This window comes from Falco biarmicus, chromosome 11, assembly GCF_023638135.1.
Source record: "Falco biarmicus isolate bFalBia1 chromosome 11, bFalBia1.pri, whole genome shotgun sequence".
Taxonomy (NCBI): domain Eukaryota; kingdom Metazoa; phylum Chordata; class Aves; order Falconiformes; family Falconidae; genus Falco; species Falco biarmicus.
In genome coordinates, this window is record NC_079298.1 from 13765327 (window position 1) to 13783516 (window position 18190).

An 18190-nucleotide genomic window follows, 5' to 3' on the forward strand; every position below is an offset into this window, starting at 1 on the left:
CTCAGGAGTCACTTGTGCCGTCAGCTGATGTCACTTGACCATAGGGCTCAGAAAACCCCTCTTTTCCATCTCCCAGATAACTATCGGGGCTGAGACAGATGTAAATTCCTCTTCCCTCCTTGCCCCCACCTCCCCATCACATCTTCCCTTCTTCAGGAGAGCCCAGGGGCACAGTATATTTTGGCAGGCAAAGGATGCCTCGGAGGGCTCCCAAAAATAGGCTGCAAAGTCATGAGCTGAGCTGTGGGAGCCAAAAATCCAGCAGGCACATCCCATTCCTGGGGACAGTGGAGCCGGAGCACCAAGCTTTGTTACCGCCTGCCAGCCCAGCCACTCTGTGCACCATCAGAGGCGTGAGCTGAAATTGCTGGAGGCTGCTTTTTGCACAAGCAGCCCCAGAACAGGGGAAGAGGGGCAATGACAATGTGCCAGAGCGTGGGTGGGAAGGGGATGCCCAAAACCAGTTGGAGCCTGGGGATGCCCATCGCTAGGAGCCTAGCTCAGGGCTTAGCTTGTGAGCACCTGAGGAGGTGGGGAGTTTTATGCCCTTGCGGTGGCAGCAGACAGGGCTCCCTGCTCAGGTGAGGGACAATAACCAGAGCCTTAAGGAAGACTCATTTTCTGGAGCCGAGACCTGATTTTTCAAAAGATGCTGTGTCCATGCAACCCCCATGGAGCCTGGGAGTGAGTGACATAGACATGCTATGGGAGAGATGGGCCCTGAAAGTCCCTAAGGAGATAGCTCTTCTCTTGCACACGCATTAATCACTGATGTTGCAACTCAAGTCTTATTCCTGCCTGTTCATCAGAAAGGAGCAGGGTTTTGGCGGGGTTTTGTGGGAGTGGTGGAGCTGAGACGTGGATGGAGCTGGACCAGACAAGCACTGCTTTGAATATTTGCTGATCTTCAGTGCCTGCAGTTGCCTTTCTCGTGCCTGTTCCTGGATGCGATGCTGCTGCCACCATCTGCGTTGTGACGCCATGACGTCTGTCCTGCCGAGCCAGGCTGCTCTGAGGAGCTGGACATGCACAGCTTCCACGCCTTATTAATGATTTGAACCAAACATGTCCACAGATCCCACCTGGCAGAGGACAGGTCCCAGGAGATGCACCCCAAAAGCATGACCAAAGCCCAGCTATAACCCAGAGGAGCAGGGAGACGCTGGAGTGGAGCCCGAGCCAGAATATCACTGCTCAGCCTGGTTTTGCCTCGTGCTTCCTGGAAAAGGGACCGGCTGCTCCAGCTGCCTGTGTCAAGAGTCGCAGCCTCGCTGGGTGCTGTTTGGCTCGACTGTGTGGCTGTGCAGCTGAGGAGCTGCCACGCAAAACACAGCAAGTGAGGGAGGTGGTTTGGGCGCTCGCCGTGCAGCAGAGCCCTGTTGGGTGATGTCCTGCCGCTGGCTGGCACTTTGGGATGGGAACTTTGGCTCTTGGGAGTGATGGAGAGGTGAGGAGAGCAACTGGATGGATGGGGAGGAGGAAGGTGCTCCAGGTCTCTGCTGGGCCCATGTTGGAGAGGCAGCAGAGGGTGTTTCTGCAGGAGGCTGAGCTGTCCTGCATGCATGGCAGGATCTGATACTGGCAGAGAGAGGAGCAACTCAGGCTGCTCAGCCTGAGGGGCTCCCCAGGGACACCACACACCATAGCTGTGCCAGCACGCTGCCATCCCACCCCATGGAGCAGGCACAAGGGAGGGGACATGCTGTATCCTGGCAGCCTTGCAGGGAAATTTGGGCAGAAATGCAATTAGCCAAAGGAGAATTCATGGTTCTCCATTTACCTGGGTTGTTGCAGGCCCTTTCAGAGCAGTGGGTGACTCAGAAGGGTCAGCAAGGCTGGGTGAGCAGCACCAGTGTCAGCCCTGTCTTATGAAAGGATCTTGATGATGACAGATGTCCTTGGGCCTGGTTTGGCCTCTCACGCAGCAGGACAGCACCGTCAGGCCTGTGAGATCCCACGGCTGTCCCAGAGTGTGTCAGCATGGGCGTCCTACTGATGGGCACCTCTGCTTGGGAGATCTGGAGGGCTCACGCCTTGGGGGGGGTCTTGCCTGCGAGACATCAAGCCAGGCTCCAGGTTCCTCTGCAGGCTGGGGGCTACTGGGGATTAAAAAGAGAAAAAGGAAGAAAAAAAAAAAAAAGGGAAGAAAATACACCAAATCTCCTTTTTAAATAGTAGAATGCAAATGGCCTGAAGAACAATGGCAGATGAAATAGCATTCGGAGTGGGCTTTAAAGCACTTGGAACGTGGGTAGGATCAAAATCAGGTTAGTCTTTGGAGATACAGACTCTGCAGCTTGCCAGGGTGTTTTTAAGCATGCTTTGATGTGTAGTTCAAACACTAGATTTGTCCTGGCAGACAGAAGCACTCACAAATTCGTACACAGCCGCTCTCTCCTTCCCTCCTCCCCACTGTCCCCCATCTCATGAGATTATAATTTAGCTTCATTACAGAGGAGTTTTACTTTTATTTAAAAGCTGTCTAAATCCCCCTCCTGGGTCTGTGCATTATGCTGAAATGAGTTTACCAACGCCGATGAAACCTTGCAGGCTCTCAGGATGAGCGTGGCAGCAGAAGAGCTTTGCCCCGCGGGTATGGTGGTGACACCTCCTTGATTTCTTGGCTTTGTTTAGGGGCGCTGTGGGTGTGCGTGGTGTTAAACCCACACTGCAAGCTGGAAGAGAAATCCTGCTGGCTCCGGCAGCTGCGCAAGTGGGGCGAGATGGACGTCTGTCCCCTGGAAGACGGCAATTACGGTAATGAGCTTCCCAACATCACCAACGCGCTTACGCAGAGCTCCGGTCACAGCCAAGGTGAGTCTGGGCAGGGAGTGGAAGTCCAGCCGATGGCCACAGGGGTTGCATCTGGGTCAAAACTCGCACCAAAGTGGAGAGACCTCAGTTCACCTGCTGGTGATGTCTCTGGGAGTCACAGGAATACAAAACTTTCTGCTTCACAGCCTCTGGTTTTGGATACACGTGGAAATTTTTGGCTCTGCTACATCTTGGGTGAAGTCACCTGTATTTTGAACATCAAACTAGATGCCATTTTAAAGCAGCTTGACCTTGGGGGAGTTTAGACCCCTGCAGACTGCGTAGGTTTGGGTATGGAGTTTTACAGAAAATTGGTGCTGCTTGAATCAGAGCGGAGCTGAGCTCGGAAGCCCTGGCTGTGAGAGTGAGGAGATGGAGATGGTGTCAAGCCCGTTTCCCAGCCCTTGAGCCTTGCTTATGGGCTTTGATTCAGGTGGTAGATAAGTCATTAGCCAGGAATATTAAACGCAGTTCAAGTGCAGAACACAAACAAGCGATCTAGTTATGGGGTTGTTCCTTTGTGCTAAAATATTTTCTCAACCCCTGACAAAGCATTTGATCCCTTTATATTTAAGCACTTTCCCCGCTTTTGCCTGAAGTAGATAGGCATTAATTGAAAGTTGCTGCTCTTACCGTGCCTCCATCTGCTGCCCTGGAACTGCCCTTTGTGTATTAAGCGTGGCCAACGTGGGAAGAGGAGAGGGGGACAGCAGCCATGCCGGGGGGGAGATGTCACTCTTCTGGGTGGGATTACTCCCTCAGCAGCAATTCGGGAGTGTGGCCGTCCTGCCAACCCACCCCAGCCACGGTCAGGACCGCACGCCCTGGCTGCTCGCTGTGCCTCCCCCGTGCGCATCCTTGGGGAGCAGCTGAATTTAAACCTGGCCATGCTCCATGTCCTGTGCCAGCCCCGGGACTCCCCGCTGGTGTTCCCGGCTCTGCCGAGGATTCGCTCCAGTGTTTGGGGCAGGTTGTTGGGGCTGAGCAGGGGAGTTTATGAAGTGCACGCTGGGGGTGTCCCCTCGTCCCCATGCTCTTGCCTCTCCAAGCCAGGGGTCTGAAAGCAGCATGGATCTGGAGGTGTCCTGGAGTTAGTGTTTGTGCATACGCAAATACCGCTGCAGACTGTTGCCAGCCTCTTTTTATTACTGAAGGAGAACAGCTGATTCCTGAAATCCTCCCTAGTAAAGTGAGCAGCATTGTTCTCTACGTACAAACACCTGTTTAATTTCTCTCCACCTCGGGGTGCCTGCAGCATTCAGGCTAATTGCTTGTTGCCATCGTTTCCGGAGCATGTTTATCCAGCCTCCTTGGATCAGCTTTGAGCAATGCCTTTTGTTTTCCACCCTTGAACGCATTTAAGTCGGCCCGTCCTGCGGGTTGCAGGACCTGACGTTCAGTGTTGCATCCCCTTTGGGGCTTCCTGTTCTGCCGCCTGCCAGCTGTGTTTGGCCCTCGTGATCTGGCATGGCTGGAGCGATAGCAGGATTGCTCCAGACAGGCCTTTTCCTCCCGACAAACCACTTGTCTGATCTGTCTGGATAGAGTGAAATGCTCATACAGCATTTGATAGCTTCAGAAATGTTATTGAAGTTACAGAGCAGCTCTGAAGAGGAGCACAGACATCTGCTGCAGAGCAGCAGTGAGGTCTCTGGTGATGCTCTCTCCCCGCTTCCAGCCCTCTCGCGCAGCCCGCAGAGGTTGCTGAAAGGCAGTGGTTCCCCTCATCACCCAGAGGCAGATGAGACACACTCGAGCGGTTCCCTTCACGGCTTCAGGTGCTGCTGGTGTAAGCAGCTGTGGTTCAGTGAAGCCAGGACTTTGCTTTGGAGCAGAAGAGGAGAGCTGGTGGTGCTTGTGGGACAGTAAAGCTGAGGAAGGCCAGCCCTTACCCTGTCGGTAATGTCGGTGATGCTGAGCGTCACGGGTAGGAACACACTGCCACGTTTCAAGGTATCAGCCTCATATGTGGCAGTGGATTATCATCAGAAAGCTAATGGATGGGTAGTCCCTGCCTCCTCTCACCTCTCTGGCCAAGGCAGTCAGTCATTCCAGCAAGTTGCTTAGCAGTGCTGTCTAAGGAGATGGCAGTTGCCATCAGAGGTGGGACGGGCAGCAGAGTTACCTAAAGGCCGACTGCTGTAGCTCAGGAGCCAGAGCCCCTGTTCAGTCAGAAACAGCTGGAGTGGGACCAGCTGGGGCTTTGTTCACATTGTAAAGACATTGCTCTGTCCAGGGAGCTCGTGGCTGGGGGCAGGAACAGGCTGCCCATGCCCCACCAAGGCACTGATGGTTGTTCTCTTTGCAGACTCGCTGGCCAGGCCCAGACGAACCGTATTCACCCGGGCGATCGAGGGCTGTGACCTCCACTGGCAGGACAGCCACCTGCAGCGCATCATTAGCAGTGACTTCTACGTGTCTCCCTCATACCAGCGGGAGGGCGAGAGCCTCCTCTTCAACTCCCAGGGGCAGCCGCTGTGGCTAGGTGAGCATCCGAACCAGCAGCCCCTCTCATGGCCTGGGTGAGTGGGGTTGCTAGCGGAGAAGAGCCACCCAAAGCATCAAAGAAGCTTTGCTACCCTGGGTCCTTGCAAGCTTCTGCATCCTAGAGTGAAATTGCCTCCGTGGTGCTCAACCTGAGGAGTAGGGCAAGGAGAACTCAATGTCCTCCCACACCCCAGCCACAGTCCTTACAGCAAGCCCCACATCTTCACAGTCTGGGTTCCCCTTGGGCAGCTTGGACCAGGCTCATCATGTCCTCTTTCATCGCACCAGTGTTTAGCTGTCCTCAGTGCAAGCTGTCACTGTTCCTAGTACAGTGGGACGGAACACTTGAAAGCTGACTGGGGAGCACAGCTGTATCCTCTGGGTTTTTTCTTCCCTGCTGTCCCCCTCTCTTTAGTCTTCCCTTAAAGGCAATTAGCAGACAATACAATTAAGTCTTGTGTGAACTTAAGGCATACTGGATGAGTCAAACCCAGTACGCTGCTGTGTTGTAGACCTTTAGTCCACGCACCTCATGCCACACAGCTTCTCTACTGCAAAGTCATAACCCTGGGCAGGTCTGCAGACCCTTAACAGCTACGTGTCTGGGATGGGAATATGGGAGACACATGCCCCCCCACCTCCAGGAAGGTGGATGTCTCACCCCTACAGCCCAAGAGGTGAATGTAGGGACATGGAACAGGTCAAAACCCAGCACTGCATTGGTGTCCAGTCCAGGAGCCAGGGTCTGCCGTCACCCAGCCAAATGGGAAGAAAATATTTAAAGTCATTCAGAGATGTGGAGCAGCAGGCCCTAAGCTGCTGTTAAGGCCAGGAGATCAGTTATAAAGGGCCCATCTGAAGGCTGATGGTACACTTCTGCTAGCTTAGCTGGAGCAGGAGAGGACATTTCCACTCTGGGAAGAGTTTTGCGTAGCTGCTGCAGGCAGCAGGTCTCCTCCTCACGCAGCCTCCGGCAGCGGTGGTGGGTTAGTGCTGCCCTGGACTCCATCTAGCAGGGACACAGTGGCCACAGCTCCCCTGCCCCTAGCATAATCTGGGTTCTGATGAGCCCTTTAGCCCAGCTGGTTGGTGCATGTTATTTTTCTGATTTATTTGCTGTGATTTTTGGATTTTGTGCTTTTGCTTTCGTGGCACCCCATCAGGGACTCAGTGCTGGGAGAGGAGTGTGATTTGTCAGCAACTTCTAGTGATGAATTCAGTGAGAAGCTGAATATTTCATCCATTTAGCAAATGAATAGAGGGAGCAACAAGAAGCTCTTTTACAGATGATTTTGTTCTGAAACTTGTGTATTCCTTGCGAGTGACCTTTGGGATGTGGAAACACCACTTGTGGAGGTGGTTGTCTGCATTTCCAAAGCTTTCTGAGCTCTTTCAGGAATAGAAATTATTCCTCTACCATAATTTTAGATCTTCTGTGTTTGCCTTCCCCCCCCACCCCACCCCCTGCCTCGGTAGGACATTTTGCAAGAAAATGGGATTTTCGCTGCCTGTTAGGCGGCATGTCATGTCATCTGCTCCTGCTAATTTCTCACTCAGTCATAATCCTCTCCACAGTTGCTTGTGATTTCAGGTGAGCAATGAGCAGCAGGAGCAGATGAATTCCTAAGCAACTGTGAGTCCTGGGGCGGGGAGGAGTGTGTTCATGCAACTGTTCCTAATAATAAAAAAACAGGTAGGAGAGCTGCAGAGGAGATGGGGTTTCTGCAGAGCTCGCTCCACAGAGGCATTAAGGAAGCAGTTCAAAACATTACCCCAAATCTGCCAGTGCCCCCAGCGCAGTGCTAGATGCACAGCCTCACCCCACTTGTCAACTGTGCCATGAGAGTAGGGAAAGGTGTTGGACGAGATGCCAAGAAGTTTTTAGGTGCATAGCAATGAGAGGAATTACTGTAAGCTGTGCAGATTTTAGGAGAAATGAGTGGCAGAGTTGTAAAAGCCTGTGTTGGGAGCTGCCGTATTGCAGCAATGGTGTGTTGGAAATGCTTCCATTAGATAAGGTTTGTGGAGGTGGGGATTTAGGTACTGACGTGGCTGCTGTGGGTTGAACATGGTAGGAGTCCCGTTAGTGTTCCTGGTAGGCATCTCTGCCAGGAGCGGGGAGAAAGGGATGAATTCAACACAGGGAGCAGGAGTTTAGCTGGGGCGTGGGGAAGATCAGTAGAAGAAAATGCCCTGAAGCCTGATGCTGTCGGGTTCTCTCCCTCCATCAGTACCATCCCGTGAATTTCTGTGCTTGTCTGGCTCAGCCATGCCCCTATGTTTGTCCTTGCCTTGCAGAACACGTCCCGACCGCCTGCGCTCGGGTTGATGCCCTGCGCTCCCACGGCTATCCCAGAGAAGCTCTCCGACTAACCGTTGCTATAATCAATACCCTGCGACTACAGCAGCAAAGGCAGCTAGAAATATATAAGCATCAGAAGAAAGGTATGAGTAGACCTATGGGAGAAGTGTCTCATGAGGTCTGGCTGGGGTGTACCAGCTGGTTGAGAAAGTCTTCTCTGCCTCAGAGGGTAGTGCTGCCTCATCCAGAGTGGCAGAGGCTGATGGTAGGCAGAGCTGTATGGGATTATTCACACCCTAGAAAGACAAACTGGTCCATCTGGTTGCTTGAGCCAAACTGCATTGGTACCCACATGCTAAGGACACGGGTGTGCCCATGTGCTTTATTCAGGCTGCTGGAGCATGGATGTTCTTGTTCCCACTATCACTGTGCCTGGTTGCCTGTAAGGATTGCACAGGCAAGTGATAATTGCATTAAAAAGGAGCTGCTCGTCTGCAGAGCTGCAGTAACTGGTTGTGTGTGCTACATCCACCTTGCATTCACTGAGTAAATTGTACCAGGAGGCAAACCCAGCATTTCTCCTTTTGCAATTGCAGTTGGCAGGGAGCCGGGGTCAGTTACTACAGGGCTGCTGGTAGTCAGTGACTCCTGGACCTTGCTAGCTCAGCCAGCTTGAGATAATCAAAAGATGGAGCTTTTAAGACTCACTGAGAGTCTTTGTCATCTCCAGAGACTTCTGCTTGTGTTTCCAAAACATTCAGGCTACCATTGCAAACGAGTCCGTAAGCTGCAGGTCTGACTTTATAGACCCCACCTCAGGACTGTACAGTCCCTTGTGTCCTCCTGGAACAGAGCACAAGCTGCTGCATCTTATGTGGCCTTAGGGGCACCTGTTTTTGTTGGGTGCCTGCTCTTCCCTTTGATGACTGTGGCAGCATTCATGGTGGCTGCTCTGAGCTGCTTCTTGCCCTTGTGATCCTGAGTCGACCCTGGAGGTCCCCGTGTACCAGGCCATGGGGTAAGAAAAGGCCTATGGTCTCAGAGACCCCTCTGGGTCCAGAACCTGTCTTTAACATCCTCATTTTTACTGTCTTTCTGTTCCATTTTTTGCAGAGCTGCTGCAGCGAGGAGCAACAACCATCACCAACTTGGAGGGCTGGGTAGGCCACCCTCTGAACCCCATCGGCTGCCTCTTTCTCACCCTGACCGAAGCTTGTAGATTAGAAGAGGAAAATTGCCTTGAAATTTCAGGTACCGAGTGCTCCTCCTGGCTCCCTTCCCGGTGGCTGCAGCCGAACTGAGCCTGTCAGGCAGACCCTGGGTGCAGGTGTGGGGCTCAGGACCCCTGGGCTCTGAATCTCCCCTCTCTCTGCCTTTGCAGGAGCAGCCAGGGCAGAGCTGCAGTGCAGACAGGGATAATTAGTGCCCCTGAGTTTTCCCAACCCCGGGGTTTGCAGCCAGAGGAGAGCAGGAGAGCAGCTTAGCAGAGCTGGGCTGAGGCGTGCTGGCCCACAGGAAGGCTCTGGTGTCAGCCATGCACCCTGTTGCACATGTCTTGGGTCTCCTGCATCTCCTAGTGAGAGCACGAAGGAGGGTGGAGCCCACATCTCCTGCAGGGAGCTTTTATCCATCATCTCTGGGTGACCAAAGGCAGGCAGCAACGGAAGTGTGTCTTGTTTCTGAAGTTGGAAGGTTTTTCTCTCTGCCTTGGTTCTGCCACCTAGGAAGGCTCTTCTCACCCTGTTGCATCTCTTGCCCCTTCTTCCAGATGCTGGGGACTCCAAACCCCCAGTGTATCAACATGTGCCCGTCGCAACCGGCAGCCAAGACAGTGGCGAGTCCTACCTGTCCCTGGCCTTAGAGGTGGCCCTGATGGGGATGGGTCAGCAGAGAGTGATGCCCGAAGGTCTCTATGCCCAGGACAAAGTGTGCCGCAATGAGGAGCAGATCATTGCCCGGCTGCAGGACCTGGAGCTGGACCCAGTGCTGGTGCAGACCCTGCGGAAGCAGTGCATCTTGCTGCTGGAAGGTGAGGGCTTGGTCCATCTAGCTGTCTTCTGTATCTTAGCTGACTGTTGGTAACATCTCTGGGGTGCCCTTTCCAAGGTTTACACCTGGCTGACCCCATCCTGGCTTCTTCCTCTGTGGGTGCGGTGCTGAGTCTGTAGGATGGATGCTTTGCCCCATCATCTGGTAAAGCAAGGGGTTGCTGACATTCCGGGAGACCACCTCGGAGTTGGTTACAAAGAAGGGTGCTAAGACGTGGCCTGAGTTTCTGAGGGATTTTTGACCTGAAAAGGTTTTTAGAAAAGGAAAGATCAGCCCTTTGCTCTGAATCCAGCTTGAGTAATGCACCAGACAGCTGCTGAGCAGATCCTCAAAGCTTTGGGGTAGTACAAACCCCAGCTACAGATCCTGCGGTGCTTTTTATGGCTGACGGCCTCTGCTTATGCCTAGGTGGTCCCTTCAGCGGCTTGGGAGAAGTCATCCACCGTGAGAGCGTCCCCATGCACACCTTTGCCAAATACCTGTTCTCTGCCCTGCTGCCCCACGACGCAGACCTGGCATACAAGCTGGCTTTGCGGGCCATGAGGTCGGTGCATGTTTTACTCTGTCTCTGCGCCCCTTCTTGCCTTTCTTCTGTGCTCCACCAGGAAGCTGGGATGCTTTGCAACCCTAGAGCAGCGATGGGAGAGGAGGCAGGCTTGGAGTTTGCCATCCCTGAGATCTTGTGCAGTGTGTAGGGCCCCCGGGCACAGCAGCAGTGCAGAGAGGCTCCTGCTCTCTGTTTAGGTGATTCCTGGTTTACAAGTCCCATCCATAGGGATTTGTGTGTGTCTGACAATATCTGCTGGTCCAGCCTCCACCCAGCCCCTCACCCCAGGCTGGACTGTCACCTGCCTGTCTTGGTGACTGGTGTCCTCTGCTAGGCCAGGCCCCAGGCAGACATGGTGCTGTCATCTGCCTGCTGTCTGCCACTCCTCAGGCACCCTGCAGCCCTCCCTGCCCGCGGGAAGGGCTGTTATCCCAGCACAGATGGGCAGGTGATTTGGCCTGGGCCCCAGGATGTTGCAGAGCTGGGCAGAGAACACGGTCACACTCTGCTCTCCTTTAAAGCCCAGTTCTGTCTGGGAGGGGGGACATGGCCGGTGCTGAGAGCTGCCCCGTCTCCCTCCTGGTGTGTGACATACCTCAGACATCGGCACGTGTACTGAAGTTTTTTGGCAGAGGCTGGATGGGGCTTGAAAAAGCTGGAATTTCTCAAACAAGTCAATGCTTGAAGGGCCATCAATCCCAGAGCATCCCAGTGCTCTCTCCCTCTGACACCGTTAAAAGTCCCAGCCCAGAGCTTCGTCTTTTTTGGACCATTTCCTTGGTGAAATGGACCATCTCTCCCCAACACTGGGGGAAATTTTGAAATTCCCCTGTCCTGGGAAGAGCTGCTCAGGAGGACAGCCAGGCCTATTGAGCAGCCCAGGGCCTCTGCGGTGTGTGGGGGCACCAACCTCCAGCCATTGAACAGGACCAGGACCAACTGCCCTAGGGGTGCGCGTTGCTCCTTTGGCATCTGTTAGTGCCCATCCCCTGCTCCCAGCTGGGACTCCCTGTGTTGGGGTGTCTCTGGCCTGGGCTGGGAAAACGGGGCTTCTGCTGCCCTGTGGGTCCCCCAAGTCTGCAAGCAAGGCGAGCAGAGACAGTTAGATGCTCTCCACGTCCACGGAGACAATTTCCCTCCTGCACACCTTGGCTGGCCATCGAGTTAGCAACACCAGCACTGACTTGGGGGTTTAAGAGGCAACGTGGTTTTGTCAGCACAGCTGGTGATGTGAGACTCCTGCTCCCCTTCCTTAGACTTTCTTTTCCCCTGGGTTTTCCGGGCTTTTATATATCCCCACAAAAGCAGGTAACCTAACCCGGCTGCAGAGGCCCTGGGGAAATGTGCCGTTGCTTCTGATCATAACCGGGCATTTTAAGAAGAACCAGATGATACAGCCAGGAGTTCTTCTGGGCACTCTGACATGAAAGGAGCCCGGAGGGAGGAGGGATTTGGGTGGGGTTTTTTGCCTTTTTTTTTTTTTTTTTTCTGAGGCTTGTGCTTTTCCTTACAAGTTTATAAATCACTTCACGGATCATTCTCCTCCTTTCAAGTCGGTCTGAGATTGATCCCCATGCCCATGTGTTGAGCATGCAGCCTCGGGAGCCCCCACACGTGCACGGCAGCAGGATGCTTTCAAAGGCGTTGCTGCGGGCAGCTGCCTGCAGGCAGCCCCTGCTTTGCCTCGCCAGTGCCTTGGGAAGAGCAGGCAAAGCCGGGGCTGGGCTGGGGTCTGATGTTGCCTCTTCCCATTTGCCCTTCAGGTTGCCTGTCCTGGAGACCACGGCACCATCCGGCGATGTGACTCACCCCCACCACTTGGTCTCAGTGGTCCCCAGCAGGTACCCTCGCTGGTTCACCCTGGGGCACCTGGAGTCGCAGCAGTGCGAGCTGGCCTCCACCATGCTCACGGCAGCCAAAGGTTGGTGGGGGGGCAGCTCTGGGACAGGGGTGGTGGGTTGATGCTGCACAAGAGCATCGAGAAGATTGTCCTGGAGAACAGAGGGAGCTCCTGCTTCTGCTCCCTCAGCAGTGGCAGACAGCAGCTGGGTGGCCCGCTGGCAGCCTGACCGAGCAGGGCACAGTAAGCTGGCTTCAGCGGAGCCCTCTGGACTCCAGGATCCCCAGGACTCTTGTCCCAAAGGGCCCCAAAGCTCATGGACTGGCAGGTTGGGACAGGAGGTTCCTAGGAGGTGCAGGCAACCCTGCAGGGATTCCGGCCGCAGTGGTGTGGAACCTGGGTAGCACCCCTGAGTGATGCTGGACTGTGCCTCCCTACAGCATGGTCAGCTGCCGGGTCAGCTAGCCCTGCCAGATGTGTCGTGGGTTCACGGCATGGTTTTGTTTGAAGCTGCTTATCCTTTTACCTCTGCTTTGTCTCTTCCTGCCCTATGGTAATGATCTTTCACGGGCTGTAGGAGAGAGAAGACCTCCCAGTGCACCAAACCACATGTGGGTTTCAGCAGGGCTGGAGATGTAGACAGCTGTGCTGGGTGGGACACCTTGGTCCTAGCCGCAGAGGGCTCCTAAAGCACCTCCTCACTGGTCTCTCGGGCCTCTCTGGTCCCTGGCCAGGCACAATGATGAAGGCCAGCGCAGGCTTTTCAATAAACATCCCTCTGTCCAGAAACCACAACCCCACCAGGACGGTAAATGCCTTGTGCCCCATGAGGGCTGGCAAGCCAGGTGGTTACTGCTGCCTGCTGCTGTCCCACACAGTCCGCAGCAGCCTCCAGCTCCCAGTACTGCCAGCCTGATGGGGAAGGTGCCACTTCCCCGGCAAGGTGGAAGGTAAATGAGCTGTCAGAAAGTTCTAGCCTCACTGCCTTGACAGCCTCTTCTCTCCTTCCAGCCCTCCTCTGCTTGGCTGCTTTTGAGGGCTGACGGTATTCTGCCCTGCCTTGTGGTACTGTGATGGAGAGCTGGTACCTGGCTTATCCATGAGTTTCTTCTCTCTTTGAGCACCTAATGGGGATGAGGCTTTTATGCTAGGGGCGTAGGGCTGTTGGATTGCATCTGTTTTTCCCACCGCCCCCTTCCGAAGTGTTCCCCCGCCACAGCATGTCCTGATGCAATCCTGTGTCCTTGCAGCCTCTCCTGCTCCTGCCCCAATGAGTCGTTTTAGGGACGCTTAGATTTCGGTGGTGGTGCAAGTGGCTGCTGTGGGTGGCAGGTGATACCTTTAGCTATTAGTCACCTGACATGTCCCTGCGTGCCCTGGTGCAGCACTAGGTTTTTCCACACTGCTGTGCGTTACGTGGTTTTCTTTGCTTGAGTTTCATCTGCTCAGTTTATGAGTATGGGAGTAGAAACAAGAACCTGGAACAAAGCAGAGGGATGTGATGTGGCATGTTTGCATCTCTGGTCTGCACCTATGCCAAAGGTCCTTCTCCCCATCCTGTGTCCCACAGGACCGTTTCGCAAGCCAGAGGCAGGATCATGATATTAATAGGCCTTGATGGGTCCCTCTTCCAAGATCCTGCCCTGTCTCCCAGTGCCATCCTGTATCCTTCTAGCACCCCGCGCCTCCTGTGGCAGGAAACCCACAGCATCACTGGGTGTTGTGCCAGGAAATCGCTTCTTTGGGGTATCTCAGCCTGTCTTGGTCATGAGAGCTGTGTTCCTGACCTGGGACATCCAGGACCAAGCTGCAGCAAGTCTGGGTGACCCTGGCCCAGCTGTTGCTAGCCTTGCAGAGAGAAAGGACTTATTTGGCAAGACAGTATGTGTGCAGCAAACAGCTTTTCTTCTTCTTTTTAATGTTCCTAAATGGAGACTAGCCTTTCTACAGCCATTCAGCACTGGGCATCTCCCCACATGCCTCCTTTGTTGGGAAGAGTCTGCTTTACAGCTGTCAAGCCCAGAGTAGAACACCCAGGTGCCTGGAGATGTCTGCTGATGCTCCAGAATGTGTCTGGGATCACTCTGGGTTGTTTGTCCTCCCTGTGAGAGGTTGATACTGAGTGAGGATGGGTGCTGTAGGATGTGTCACCTCCTGGGGAGGATGCCCCATTTTGCTATTGGACTGCAGGGCCTGATCCAGCATCCCTGTGCATCTGTCCGCATGTGTGTCCAGAGGGGCTGACCATGTTGAAGGGGCTGTTCACCACCCAGTGCAGGTGGGATATGGGGTGCAAGGGCAGGGTGGGGGGAGGCCAAGCCATCTGACCATTCTTGCCTGCACTCAGGGGACATGCTGCGCCTACGCACAGTGCTGGAGGCCATCCAGAAGAACATTCACTCCTCCTCCTTGATCTTCAAGCTGGCCCAGGATGCGTTCAAGATCGCCACACCGGCCGACAGCAACTCGGACACAACGCTGCTCAACGTGGCACTGGAGCTGGGGCTCCAGGTATGGGATGGGGATGCTGGTAGCCCTTCTGCCCCATGTGCTGTGGCAGTGGCAGTGGTGATGGTCTTCCACCAAGCAGGTGGGCCCCCATGGAAGGAGTAAATTCATCCCTGCATGGCCCAGAGCAGGGGAGCTCAGGCCTGGCAGGCCCCTGTGCCTGCTGTGGTTTGGGAGGAGGTGAGGCAGCACCGGGGAGCCGGGAGCCAGCCAGGACAGAGGGATTTTTGGGAAGCACCACTGTGTTGGGTGGCCTCATTGAAGCCCCGTGGGGCAGCTGATCATCCCGAGTTTGCTTTGCAGGTGATGCGCATGACCCTGTCCACCCTCAACTGGCGGCGGCGGGAGATGGTGAGGTGGCTGGTGACATGCGCCACCGAAGTGGGTGAGTGCCTCGCTGCGCTGGGAGAGTCCGTCCCGCATGCAGTGAGAATGGGGCTGAGCACAGAAATCCTCAAGCCATTCCTAGCCCTGGGCATCGGAGCTCTCTTGGGTCTCCTGTTTCTTCCTGGTAACTGGGTGCATCTCCGAGCGCCAGCTGGCAGTGCTGGGGTCACAGCGGTGGCTGGCTTTGGGACCGGGACAGGTCCCCTATTCCCCGGCCAGGCCAGCGGTGCCCGCTGTGCCCTGCAGCATGGCAGCGCAGGGTAGCCACTGCCTGTCCCCCTCTGCCCTGTCCCTGTTGGGGCGGAGGCAGCAGCTCAGCACCGCCACAGGCTGGCTTCGCCCTGGCTCCAGGCACCCGGTGACTGGGAGGAGCCCTGTGATCTGCACCAGGCTCCAGGGCTGTGCTGTGACCCCAGTGTTCTCTTGCAGGGGTGAGGGCCCTGGTAAGCATCCTGCAGAGCTGGTACTCGTTGTTCACTCCCACGGAAGCCACCAGCATTGTGGCGGCCACAGTGATGTCCCACAACACCATTCTGCGCCTGAGCCTGGATTACCCGCAGCGGGAAGAGCTAGCCAGCTGCGCCCGCACCCTGGCCCTGCAGTGTGCCATGAAAGACCCGCAGAACTGCGCCCTGTCCGCCCTGACCCTCTGTGAGAAGGACCACATCGCCTTCGAGACTGCCTACCAGATAGTCATTGACGCCGCCTCCACCGGCATGACCTACACCCAGCTCTTCACCATCGCCCGCTACATGGAGCACCGGGGCTACCCGCTCCGGGCGTTCAAACTGGCCTCATTGGCCATGACACATCTCAACCTGGCCTACAACCAGGACACGCACCCGGCCATCAACGATGTGCTCTGGGCCTGCGCCTTGAGCCACTCTCTGGGCAAAAATGAGCTGGCGGCCATCATCCCACTGGTGGTGAAGAGTGTGCACTGTGCCACGGTGCTCTCGGACATCCTTCGCCGCTGCACCATGACGGCCCCAGGGCTGGCCGGCATCCCTGGCCGCAGGAACTCGGGGAAGCTGATGTCCACCGACAAAGCCCCTCTGCGGCAGCTGCTGGACGCGACGATAAGCGCCTACATCAACACCACCCACTCCCGGCTCACCCACATCAGCCCGCGGCACTACGGGGAGTTCATTGAGTTCCTCAGCAAGGCCAGGGAGACCTTTCTCCTGGCGCAGGACGGGCACATACAGTTCGCCCAGTTCATTGACAATCTCAAACAAATCTACAAAGGCAAGAAAAAACTGATGCTGCTGGTGCGGGAACGGTTTGGGTGAGCCCTGGCCCCCGCTACACTCACTGGCAGGGTCCAGCCGCAGCACGGGGACTTGGGAGAGAAGGAAGGAAAGCAGAGATCACCTTCCTCCCATCAGCAGAGGCTGCTCTGTTCTGGTCTTCTGTTTCTTTTTGTTTGTTTGTTTTCTTTTCTTTTTTTTTTCTTATTTTTTATTTTCTTCTTTCTTGGATTTAACCATTTCACACGCTGAGAGGATCCAGAGATTCCTTGGGCACAAACCAAAATGCAACCACGGGGAAAAAGGATGGTTCGCTCAGCCCCCTGCCCTCCCTTGCCAATACCAAAAGCTAACCTGGAAATCTAATACCTCTTTCCTGAAGGAAGCGGTTGCTGGAGGGATCTGAAGGTTGCAAAGTGCAAAAAAACTTCTAAAATTATGTGGGGAATTAAAAAAAAAAATAAATGAAGAAAGCGAGCAAAGAAACCCGCGACACTAGAACCTCATGCGTCACCAAAAGCAATGGCTTTGCAGAGCGCTTCTCCCGCCCGCCCGAGACATGCGAACTCCTCTATTTGTGAAGATACTTCAATAAAAACAAGTTAAAGTAACTGTTCTCAGGGATTGCTTACTAAAAGTAACACAAAAAAAAAAGCATTTATGATACTGTAAATACTATAGTATATGTGTCAATTATTAAATTGTAAAGTTATAATTATTTATAATTCTGTCTTTTATTTGGGGAATACTTGAAATTGTCGTGGGCTGGGGCGATTATTTTTATTATTGCTATTATTATTATTGTTATTATTATTATTATAACTATTATTTAAAAAAAAACACACACAAAACAGAACCACAGACAAAAAGAGGAGGAGGCACGTGAACATTTCTCAGGTTCCCACGGCATCGTCAGCAGTGAGAAGGGTGCGGGGGGAGGCGAATGTCCGCTCGACTCGCAGCCCTGGGACGGACAGACGGACGGACGGAAGGAGGAGCAGCAGCCCAGCGCTTGAGGACAGCAAAGGAAGGGACTTGGGGCGACGCTTGCTCGGACACGCATGGATGCTGGTGATGGAGGACGTGAGTGCATCACCTTGTACACAGCCGTCTCCCAGCGGGCGCAGGGTGCGAGGTGCCCGGGCGGCAGGCGGGCACTGGGGCTGTCTGGCTCCTGGGGAGGGAGGGGGGGGCAGGCGCAGCTGTGCCACCTCCCTGCACCGTTCTGCGTCCTGGCTCCGTGGTGCGGCCAATGCTCAGCCCTTCCCGGCTTCACGCTGCGCCGGGGGCAGACTCTCCAGCCCTGGGCCGGTGGCTCTTCAGTTTTGGTTCATTTCTTTGCCAGTGGGTCGGGAGGGCTGGGGGGGGGCCAGGGCCGGCCTGGACGGTGACTTGTAGTTAGAGAACGTGGGCTAGTTATCTGCTGTCTGATTTGACTTTTAATTTTTTGGCAAGTGACTTGTGTCTGCGCTCCGGCCAGGAAACCAATTGTACTCGGTCTCTGTCGCCACTGAAATAGCGGTCTTCAACCAGTCTGTTTCTTTTTTTTTTTTTCCTTCCTCTTTTTTTTTTTTTTTCTTTCTTTCTTTTTTGCGTGCGTGCGTGTATGTGTGTGTGCGACCTCTTCATCTGATGTTTAATAATAAAAGGGATGAACGTTACCGCCTGTATCTCTACTGCCTTTCTCTGAAGAGGGAGGGGACACCACACTTGCTGGACAGCCTGGCGTGGGCAGGGCAGGCAGGGCAGGGAGGAGGTGGCATCACAGCCTCCTGTGGTACCCAGCTCCTGTGCCCCAAGGAGGGGGACAATCCCCTACCACATTCAGCATCAGCAGGTCCCTGCCCACGCTGGTGGCACTGCCCCATCTGTGCCAGCTACCGCAGTGTTGGCGACCATGTCTTGATCAGCCAGCCTGGACCGCAGTGAGCGTGCTGCAGTGTGGGATGGGATGGCACAGAGTCATAACGCGGGGTTCCTGGGTGCTGCCAGCACCCCGTGCTGCT

At 54.7% G+C, this 18190-nt stretch overlaps 1 protein-coding gene across 2 annotated transcripts in view; it reads left to right on the plus strand.

Moving 5' to 3' along the window:
- ZSWIM5 (zinc finger SWIM-type containing 5) overlaps positions 1-17845 on the plus strand; it is a 100202-nt gene extending 82357 nt beyond the window's left edge. For both annotated transcript variants that reach the window (XM_056356265.1, XM_056356266.1), the window contains exons 5-14: positions 2635-2814; positions 5123-5299; positions 7600-7746; positions 8717-8854; positions 9372-9632; positions 10061-10196; positions 11963-12120; positions 14387-14550; positions 14851-14932; positions 15364-17845. In XM_056356265.1, coding sequence (XP_056212240.1) covers positions 2635-2814; positions 5123-5299; positions 7600-7746; positions 8717-8854; positions 9372-9632; positions 10061-10196; positions 11963-12120; positions 14387-14550; positions 14851-14932; positions 15364-16226 — 2306 coding nt within the window. In that variant the 3' untranslated portion in view covers positions 16227-17845. The remainder of the gene's footprint in view (positions 1-2634; positions 2815-5122; positions 5300-7599; positions 7747-8716; positions 8855-9371; positions 9633-10060; positions 10197-11962; positions 12121-14386; positions 14551-14850; positions 14933-15363) is intronic.
- The last annotated feature ends 345 nt before the right edge of the window (positions 17846-18190 follow it).